General features: G+C 38.3%; 2 protein-coding genes across 3 annotated transcripts; both read right to left on the reverse strand.

Moving 5' to 3' along the window:
• Window positions 1-5,001: 5,001 nt before the first annotated feature.
• Window positions 5,002-7,357, reverse strand: LOC130548983 (mast cell protease 1A-like). Its single transcript, XM_057326089.1, has 5 exons — window positions 6,916-7,357; window positions 6,609-6,759; window positions 6,259-6,403; window positions 5,403-5,654; window positions 5,002-5,322 (listed from the first exon to the last, which is right to left on the reverse strand). Exons 1-5 carry the CDS (start codon window positions 6,971-6,973, stop codon window positions 5,164-5,166), a joined length of 765 nt encoding a protein of 254 aa, XP_057182072.1. The 5' UTR covers window positions 6,974-7,357; the 3' UTR covers window positions 5,002-5,163.
• A 49-nt stretch (window positions 7,358-7,406) lies between these two features.
• LOC130548984 (granzyme M-like) lies at window positions 7,407-9,051 on the reverse strand. Of its 2 annotated transcripts, none has more exons than XM_057326090.1 (5): window positions 8,943-9,051; window positions 8,602-8,752; window positions 8,360-8,492; window positions 8,039-8,281; window positions 7,407-7,968 (listed from the first exon to the last, which is right to left on the reverse strand). In XM_057326090.1, exons 1-5 carry the CDS (start codon window positions 8,995-8,997, stop codon window positions 7,798-7,800), a joined length of 753 nt encoding a protein of 250 aa, XP_057182073.1. In that variant the 5' UTR covers window positions 8,998-9,051; the 3' UTR covers window positions 7,407-7,797. The 2 variants fall into 2 exon arrangements, with proteins under 2 accessions (XP_057182073.1, XP_057182074.1); XM_057326091.1 differs by having other exon boundaries at window positions 8,360-8,489; window positions 8,943-9,050.
• Between the last annotated feature and the right edge of the window lie 1,387 nt (window positions 9,052-10,438).

Genomic DNA, 10,438 nt, shown 5'->3' on the forward strand with positions numbered 1-10,438 from the left:
TCAAACTGGGTAGGTTCAGCCTCCTAAGTGTTGTTTCCTTTTTCACAGCAACAATGATGATGTGTTTGTGGTGTGTGGGTGCATGTTCACATGTTAGACATGATCTCTAAATCAAAAACTATCATCAGTTTAAATATTTGGTCACTGATGAGACACCTTTAGATGACCCCGTGTGGTGAGAAGGAGTAAAAGAAGTTCAAATTGAGTGATAAACTTCTTCTGAGCTTGCCCTTTTTGTGTGTTTATCATTCACATAGCGCTAAACTGCCCATGAAACACTATTTTAGAGACCACAGATGGTTGATTTATGATTCTCATTCACTGCTGAATTAAAAGTAAAATCGATAACAATTTGAAGAAATAATTTTCCCACATTAAAGGAAGTACGATGGTCTACTATTTTCAGTGAAATTTCGAAATGTAGATCCATGAACGCTGAAACTGCGAGAGGGCAGAGTTTAGTGAAGCTCCACTGCATTGATAAAATGAAATGAAATTGACTGAATTAATAAATGATTAAGTATACAGTATACATAAATACTTCTGTTGAAGAAAGAGATGTATTTTGATGCATGCGACTGGTAATGGTCACAACGTTGTCCGCGTCTGAAAGCATACTTGTTGCCTTGCTGCGCAATTAGGCAATGACATGAGGCAGTATTTGCGCTCGAAGGCAGCTCACAGAAACTTATTCGGACAGGCTTTATAAACAGCGTGGAATTATATTTGAATTTTAAATAGAGTGTCTTTGCAATCACATACTTGACATACAATACTACTATACTCATTTTTGTTTTTAAACTTATTGAAAGTGCAAATCAAACTTAGTTTTTTTTTCTCAAGATTGTTTTCCAGCCATGTTGTGGGACATGGAAGACATCAAAGGATAAATCTATGCTGCCTTCAAAAAAATCAGCCAATGAAGGTATTATAGGAGACAAGTAAAGCAAGCATTGAATTCAAAGAGTGAAAATATAGGCCTATATTAAATATAAATATACATTAATAGTCACTTTGGCAATATTTGCAGTTAAACTTCAGCCACGCCAGTTGACCACTGAAGTGTAATGTTCAGCACATACAGTTAGGCTTTTAGGCAATTGTTTCACAACTTTTACACACTGCAGAGAAATTGCAGGTATGTCTTTTACATGAGAAATTGATGTCTGAGCGTGAGAATAGAGCTGACAGGCCTAAAATAATTTGAAGTTACTCACTTTTGTTGCCAGCGGTTTAGACTTTAATGGCTGTGTTTGAGTTATTTTGAGGGGACAGCAAATTTACACTTTTATACAAGCTGTACTCTGACTAATTTATATTGTAGAAAAGTGTCATTTCTTCAGTGTTGTCACATGAAAAGATATAATAAAATATTTACAAAAATGTGAGGGGTTTACTCACTTCTGTGAGATACTGTGTGTATATATATACAGTATATATCACTTGTTATATATTAGAGAAAGTGTTTCCCTAATGTTGTGCAGGATGAATCTACAGGACCATAATTCATATAAAAAAGATTATAAGTATAATATATCTAATATCTAAAGCAGAACTAATAATCAACATTCAAGATTGTCATCATCTGGTCTGTCGCACCCTAAATTTTATTTGGTTTGATTTAAAAAGTAATATTTTACACTGTAGTAATAAAAAGTAAAAAAAGTCACATGGCCATAACTCAAACTCTTACTAATTCAAAGTCAAATACAAATATAAAATCTTGACACACATTCTTTTCCAATTCCATCAAGATATATCACTTATCTGTAAGAAAATAAGTAAGAAAAAAGTAAGAAGCCTCTGTAATTGCCCTCAAAAGTTCCGTTTTTGTAAAATTACACAATTTCCTTAGAAAAATGTATGTATTTTTCACAACTGCATTTATACCACAAGATTAGTAGGAAACATGCTTTGGTCAACTCAATGTCTCCAACTCCTCCCCATTACAGTATACAGTATATATGACACAGTTTTCTCAGTGGCATCTCACAGATTCTCATCTTCATAATGATCATCGTCTCTCTGCTCCTGTTGGGCTCTCTGCTGCCACACCTGGTAAGATTCAATTAAATACATACTAATTTCATATCGGGGCCGGACTACGACACAATTTCAAGCCAGGAAATTGCACACTCATCCATGTCACCAAATTAAGAAACCTGGGCTGTGTTCCCCGATAACGTTGTCTCTTAGCGCGCTATACGAAAGGTTTACCTTAACTACAGCTATACCTTTTGTAGGCGTGTTCCCCGAACTATACCTTAAGTTTACTTTCTTTCGTGTGACGTTAAGTGCTGTCCATGGCGGAAGTGCTTCACTATTAGAGCTTCGGAAGCGGCGCCTCATATCAGTCAGCAATTCAGCAGCAGTCAGCATTTTAGCAATTCTAAAATATTGATTTATTCACACTTTTCACCTTGAATGCCTAACTTTAAGCAAGCGAAACATCAGGTTTTCAAAGACATCTTAAGGTAGTCATTCCAATCCTCACTTTTATTTATTTAATGTCGGTAGGCCTGTATAGCTACCTTGTTGCAAAAAATATGTCGGTGTCTGTCTGTTCTTTTCGTTTTAAGTGAAGTATGCACATCGTTATGGGGGCTGTCCGGTGGTGCTGAGGCAAAGCTAGTGTTGTAAGCGCTATATAGTTTGATAATAGGTGCAGTTCAACCAGAGGCAAACCTACAGTACATTAAGTGGGGGCCCAAGGCAAAATTATTCAATGAAGCCCTTCTGACTTTTTTTTAAATATTTGTCCTAAAAATTGAATTGTAAAATGATCAAATAAAAGTATAGTCAAAATACATGTGACAGAATATAAAATGTTGACTTTTACAACATTAAAATGTCAATGTCCAAATATTTACAATATATTATCAGTACACTGAAAATTAAGAAATGCTCCTATGTACTGTATATATGGTTAGCATCAATTTTGTTTTACACTTCTATTTTAGTCACTGTTTCATAAAAGCAGCCATATCACCCTGTAGCCCAAGACTGGTTGCCCACTGGAGGCTGAGCCTGGTCAGTACCTGGATGGGAGACCTTCTCGGAAAACTAGGTTGCTTCTGGAAGAGGTGTTAGTGAGGCCAGCAGGGGGTGCTCACCCTGTGGTCTGTGTGGGTCCTAATACCCCAGTATGGTGATGGGGACACTATACTGTCAAAAAGCACCGTCATTCGGATGAGGCAATAAGCCGAGGTCCTGACTCTCTGTGGTCATTAAAAATCCCAGGATGTCCTTCGAATAAGAGTAGGGGTGTCTCCCCGGCATCCTGGCCAAATACGCCCATTCGCCTCTATACATCATGGCCTCCTAATCAATTAATTTTTGACTTTCTCTTAACTCTACACAGAAAACCAAGAAAACCCAACATGCAAAGTGTCACACATATGTTTAAAAATAACCATGTCTTTCTGAAGGATTTGGACTCTTCTAAAATTTGTGTTTTTGCATAGTCACTCTACATACAACCATATACTGTATGCAGAGCCATATCAAAGTCCGTTTACGGAAGTCGTCCCGCTCGGTGGCCATGTTTGCAATGCGACAAGCGAGATGGTGCAACTTCAAACAGCAGTTTATTGACACACAGTAATGTAACAGGTGAGTATATGGCATATAATATGAACTGATGAGAGAAGCAGAGGAATAATACTGGCCTTTTGTTATAGGGGATCGTCGACGGCTAGCAGAGGAATCTGTGGAGGTGCAGGTGAGTAGGTGCCGTGGAGAATTTGGATGACTTGGATGGCAGGTATGGCATGGAAGACTTGGAAGTTCAACAGGTAGGTATCGTTAGAGAGTTTCTATTTGAGACCAGACGAAGACTGTGGCTGCGTCCGAAATCGCATACTGTGACAGCACGTACTGAATTTGAATAAGTACCTACCTATCGGCCGTTAAAACAGTACGTTCTATATAGTATGAGTGGGAGGAGTATGAATACATTTCGGACATACTGCGTCCGCCATGTTTTATGGTCATGTAACCCGTATGCTCTTTGACCTATGACGTATTAACAACAACAACCTACACGTGAGAGTTGATAAAAACATAATTTAGTCACGAGAAATTAATTTATTGGCACTTATGTTAAAAACGGACATCCGCCTTAAAGTTTTCCGCTATATTTATTTGATTTACTTTTGAAAATTGACCGTTGCTCAGCTCCCGTGGCATCATGGGATAGAGTAGCGTCCATCCAATCCACACTCACGAATCTCGGCGGTAGTAGTTGACCATCCGGGTATTTCTCGCCTACTGTTTTTTGCATACTGAGGTTTCAGACATACTGCTCATGACTCATACTCATTTTCGCCTACTATATAGTATGGAAGTAGGCGATTTCGGATGCAGCCTGTGAGTTTGGGTGAGTCTTTTAAAGTGTGGCTGATGACGGGGCTGATGATGTGCAGGTTATGATGATTAGAATTCCTGTATGCATGAGCGGGGTGCGGGAGTGGTGAGAGAGCCTGGTGTCTCCGTGACATAAACTGCAGATTTCCGATCAATAATTAAACATGACATGAACTTTAACATAACTTTGGTTTGCTAAGCTTAAATTGCGCTAAAAATCACCTTTTTCAATGTCGCCTCATCTACTCCGCCTGCGCACAGGCTTCCAAGCGCCTCACGAGACCCCCTCCCAGAGAATCGTCAGTCAATATTGATTGACGATTGACGCGTTTTACTTGCTTCGCTAGAGCGGCCATATTGAGCGTTGCATTCCTTGCCATTCATTACAATGGCAGCGGCTCATCTGGTTATTAATAATATCTTTGGCCGTAAAAACACTAATCTAAACACAGATAGACAAAACACCAGTAGTGTGCACAGGACTTTGTCATAAATATATGAACTGTAAAATGTGATAAAAATCAGCAATGCGCCATCTCAGTTTTACTGTTTTCTGGCAGTTTCATGAAGATGCTGACTCATTGATGCTTGACACACAATGCTTTATTTGGAAATATTTATGAAGAAAATAGAGAAATTAAACAATTAAACACTCCCATACTACCACTGTAACACAATTGGAAGAAACACATTTACAGTAGTTGTACCGTTTGTAATTGTACTTAGGCTACAGCAGATTAAAGTATGCTAAACAGGGGTCATTTTTGAGAAATGAAAAACAATTTGTTTATGCAGAGGTCAATTAGCTCTTCTAGTTACATTATGGATCCATGGAAGAAATGCTGAAATTTCAGTATAAACTTCAGGTAGATCAGGATCATTGCAGTTGTTAATGGAACCGAAGGATGTTACACCCACTGCAGTGTTGCCACAAACCAATGGACCCCCTGAATCCCCCTGTTAAGAATATAAACACACACATGAGTTGCCAAATTAATGCAATTAATGCACTTACATCATTTGTTATTTTAACGTACGTCACAGGATCCTCCCTGGCCATGTGTACACATCATCTGTGAAGCTACATACAAGTGGCCCCATCGACTTGCACAGACCGCTTCACTCATAATCCTCACGTCTGCCTCCATAAGTTTAGGACTCGGTGCACCATTAGTCTCCAGACGCCCCCAGCCTGCAACGCTGCAGTCAGTACCCTTTTTGATCTCCTCTGGTGTTGTTGGAATGAGGATCGTCTTAATGTTGCTATTTAGTTGGACTTTTTTCTCTAGCTGTAATCCAACAACAAGATCATATTTAGTAAAGAAGGATACTTATGTTTAAATATACTCTGGTAAAGTAGTATGGACGTGTATTTAAGTAAAAAGTAGTCATTAATACCTCTTTTTGTGTCACGCTGGTAACTGGACCTCACATTAATACATTGATACAATAGAGCTTACGTTTTAATTTTTGTTAGCTAATGAATGTATCTGAACAACCACCATATAACACAAGCAGAGAAAAGAGCTGATGAAAAATCACACATCCTAGGCCACATTGTAGGGTTAGTCTGCCTCGATCTTGTCCTTGGAAACAGCTCAAAAATGATCATGATGCTTTAAAATAACAATACTGAGGTGAGTTATACTGTAAATGTTATTAAAATACCAACAGAAAGCTCATGTGAGTGCAAGCATAATAATAATACTGACACAGCTAACTCTCTCTGTCTCCTCCATAACAGTTGCATAACTTTCTGGTAACTTCATAGAGTAGCTTACGCCTGTGGTGTGTGATAGACGGAAGGACATGATACACCAATGATGGGGTTTTGTTTCCTGTATTACTTAAAGACGCACAAGAAATAATATCGATCGTGCCACCGTTTATTACCTTCAGAATCATAATGTCCCCTTGTAACTCTGGAACTGGCTTGTAGGACGGATGCTTCTCATAAGAGCTCACACCAATACGGACTGATTTTTCATTTTTATTTCTTAAGTCATGTGCACCTGCCACAACCGTCAGAGTCTCGGTGCTGTTGAGAGAATGTTGTTGAATATATTTCACTTTTATCAGTTTTCTATATTCTTTCTAAAGAAGTGTTCTGATTTTGTGATGAAAGTTATGGCCGTCTTTTCTAAACAATACACCCAATATAAAAAATCTATAAGCGTCATTTATAAGCGGATTTAAATGTATATCAGAGAAAATGGTTGATCATGGTTATGTTTGTAATTTACGTGTTTCTGCAATGTGCAGCAGTCATGACAAACTGATCAGAGATGAGGAATCCTCCACACTTATGCGACCTGTACTGCTGAACAGAAACCATGTAAGGTCTGGAGTGAGGTCGTGCTTCAGTGCCATTTACTATTCCTACATTCACACTGGCTGAAAGAAGAGAGAGATTCAAGTCAACATATTCACCGTGAATCATGTCATGCAAATAGAAATATATTATATTTGATATAAAAGTGTATGAAATATGAGACCATACTGATTTGTTAGTCATGAATCATATTTGATTGTATTGACTTCCCAACTTACCAGAGGAGCTCAGGTGTGGCAGCAGAGAGCCCAACAGGAGCAGAGAGATGACGGTCATGATGAAGATGAGAATCTGAGAGATCTCACTGAGAAAACACTGTTATATATACTGTAATGAGAAGGAGGTGGAGGCATTGAGTTACCCACAGTTTTTTTATCTTGTGGTATAATAGTTTAACAAGACTTTTCGTGTGATACACTAGGTGTAGTGCAGTTGTGCAAAATACATGCATACACAAGAAATGATGTCATTTTGCCTACACGAACCTTTCGAGGAAGCAAATGCGGTCCGCACTAGCATGTCATTTTCTGTTAGCCTCATGAGGACTTCAATAAAAAGCCTAAAGGTCCAGAGATTGACCTCACAAGATCATGTAGCTGTTAATACTCTTTAATAATGTCTCTTATGTTTAACTACTTAAATACTTAAAATGCATGCAACAACTTGTGTACCCCCCCCCGTACCCTTTCTTTCCGCTGTCACAGCTTGATGTTTTTGTCACTTTGCAACAATTTTGGTGATGTTTGTGGTCTCGGTGGATGAACAGCAGATTTCAATCAGACTCCCACTCATGTCTAAACCCCAAACCAGCATCAGTTAAATTTTTATCTGATGTGTTTTTATTGCTCTTCAGGCACGAGAAACAAAATTTGAATACATTTTATTTTCTGCTGGCGTGGACATGTGAAGACATGTGCAACTGTGCCATAGCCTACATGTATTTTATGCATACACAAGAAATGGCTTTTTGTTAGCTGTTCACGTGTGAAAGGGTTGGCAACTGATCAGACGCAATGTTTAGAAATAATGCTTGGTATTAAACTCGAATTATAGAAATAAACAACAATTCACAACAACTTCCTGAACTGTTATGTGTTTTATCAGTCCAGCTCTTGTTTCACTCCTTCAAGTATAGCTTTTATCCAGGGAAGAAATTTAGATATCCGAGTGTAGACGTTTGGCTTTGTTGGTTTGTCGCAGTTGTTTTTCTCGTTGAATGAAACAACACCAACTGCAGTGTCCTTACACACCAGAGGACCTCCAGAATCTCCCTGTGTTAAAAAGTCGTGAGAAACGTTTCTATGGAGAAGAATGTCTATTTGATCAGAATGTACTTTATACCTGACAAAATCCTCCGTGACCTATCGCACACACCATCCTTGAGGTTTTCCCCCAGTACTTCTGACATGATTTGCTGTCAATGACGGTGACATCATCCTCCATAAGACGATCAGTTGGAGAACCATTGGTGGTCTGTCTTCCCCAGCCTGCAACACTGCATTTAGACTTGGCCTTGATGTCCCGTTCTTTATTTGGTATGGAGATCGGTTTGACGTTTTTTGTCTTTTTGGTTGTTCCATTGAACTATGTAAAAGAATCCCAGAAACTCAAAGTTTGGATAAAAGCATGTGCTGGAAACTTACATATTGTTTAGTCATTTACCTGAAGTATCATGATGTCATTTTGCAGATTTTCAGAATCATACCCAGGATGGATTTGGTAGAACTTCACAGCCATGTGGTCAGAACTGTGTTTGAGATCTTGAGCTCCAACCACAACCGTCAAACTCTGTCTGCTAGATCAAGAGGTGAGAAAAATGAATAAATGAGAAATGTAATGTACAGTGAATATTGATATTTCATCGACTTGCAGGCGGTGAAATTCTGATTAAAGAAAAAGCGTACTCGTCTAAGCAGTGTGCAGCCGTCATGACAAATTGTTCAGACACGAGGAAGCCGCCGCAGATGTGTTGCTTATTTCTCTGAACAGAAACCATGTAGGGTCTTGAATGTGGCTTTGCTTCTGTGCCGTTCACTATACCCACATTTACATACGCTGAGAGAAAGATAGACATCTATGCAATCAATGCTAACAACACCAGGGCATTGGTTCAATTTTACCATTTACTCTCATATCAGTTTGAAGAAAACGTGAGAAATACATATTTTCAATACTTTACATTTAGCCCATGTTTATAATCGAAGTCATACTGCAGAATGAGTGAATTATATTACATCAGACTTACCTGTTAGAGTCACGTGTGGTAGCAGAGCCCCCAGCAGAAGCAGTGAGAAGGTCATGATGATGTTTCTCTAGAAGTTGTTTCGAAGGTGTGAGATTCTCTTTAGTGTTAAGGGTTGATATTTCATTCGGAGTGGGCAGGTTCAGCCCCCCAAGTAGCCTGTGTTTCCATTTTCACAGCTCTTACTTTGCAACAATGATAGGTGATGTTTTTGTGGTCTTGGTGAATGTACATAAGAATTGAATTTGACTCACGCTGGTTAGACATGATCTCTAAATCCAAAACTAGCATCAGTTATTTTTGACCTGACACAGTTTTCTGACACAATGTTTAAAAAACATTTTTTGGCACTAAAGAGAATTTGAAATGATAATTTTAATAATAACAAATTCTAGTATTAAATTTTGTAATATATAATTTTAGTATTTTTTGATACATTCTAGTGTTCTTTAACTTTATACTATATGCATGTAAATACAGTAGCCCATCAGCTTTGTATGGTGTAGTTAATATTTACGAATGTAAATGACCTGTGTGTGGTACTGGACTAGCAAGACCATCACTGTTGGTGGATCAACCCTATATGACTGTATCATTCAATTCAAAAGGCTGGGGATTGTGACCCTGTGTGGTGAGAAGAAAGAATTGCAATTGAAATTTATAAACATGCTCCTTAAAGGGAAAAAATGTCCCCTTGCTTTACTCACCCTCAAGGCATCCTGACTGAATATGACTTTCTTCCTGAAGAATAATGCGGTCGAAGTTATAATACCACGCATCTTTCTTCCAAGCGTTAGAATGGGCGTCAACTTTTTGAAGCTCCAAAAAGTTCATCCATCGGTCAAAGAACTGCTAGACACGGTCTTAACAAACGTATTCTGAAGCGAATCGATGCGTTTGTTGAAGAGAAATATCCATATTGAGAACGCTATTAACGTTAATGTCTAGCATCTCTCGGCTGCACGTTAACCTGAGTTTTGTTTTTCCGGAAAATTATGGTGACGAAAGCTCCCGCGTAGAGGAGGCGGCATCCTATTGGAACAAAACGAAAAATGCTGCGTTGGTCACCGGAACTTATGACACGCCTGCGTCATTTGCTGGAAAAACAAGCCTCAGTTTCACGTGCAGTCGAGCCCATTCACTCCCACTTGGAAGTAAAATGATACATGGTATTATAACTTATAACTTCGACTGCATTATTCACAGTGTTGGGTGTAACTAGTTACTAAGTAATTAGTTACTGTAATTTAATTACTTTCCCCTTGAAAAAAGTAAAGTAAGGGATTACTCTTATTTTTTCTGTAATTTAATTACAGTTACTTTTGATGTAATTAAACTACAAAGTAAATACTTTGTGTAATATATGTGTGTGCAATAGTGGAATTGACATAAATATTCAAAGTCTAACTTTAAAATCCCCGCTTTAATGTATAATTCTCACATTTGTAATACTTTGGTCAGTTAATAAGAGTACTTTATGTAGTTTAATATTATTTATT

Source organism: Triplophysa rosa, linkage group LG25 (assembly GCF_024868665.1).
Source record: "Triplophysa rosa linkage group LG25, Trosa_1v2, whole genome shotgun sequence".
In the NCBI taxonomy this organism is placed as follows: domain Eukaryota; kingdom Metazoa; phylum Chordata; class Actinopteri; order Cypriniformes; family Nemacheilidae; genus Triplophysa; species Triplophysa rosa.

Bases quoted from the DNA above. Each gene is read 5' to 3' on its own strand.
- LOC130548984 (XM_057326090.1), bottom strand. From the start codon at position 8,997: ATGACCTTCTCACTGCTTCTGCTGGGGGCTCTGCTACCACACGTGACT. The intron at 8,282-8,359 runs GTAAATGACTAA...TCTTTTACATAG, and splicing joins ATGACATCATGATACTTCAG to TTCAATGGAACAACCAAAAA. The intron at 7,969-8,038 runs GTATAAAGTACA...TTTTTAACACAG, and splicing joins GTCACGGAGGATTTTGTCAG to GGAGATTCTGGAGGTCCTCT.
- LOC130548983 (XM_057326089.1), bottom strand. From the start codon at position 6,973: ATGACCGTCATCTCTCTGCTCCTGTTGGGCTCTCTGCTGCCACACCTG. The intron at 5,655-6,258 runs GTAATAAACGGT...GTTGGATTACAG, and splicing joins GGGACATTATGATTCTGAAG to CTAGAGAAAAAAGTCCAACT. The intron at 5,323-5,402 runs GTACGTTAAAAT...TATTCTTAACAG, and splicing joins GCCAGGGAGGATCCTGTGAC to GGGGATTCAGGGGGTCCATT.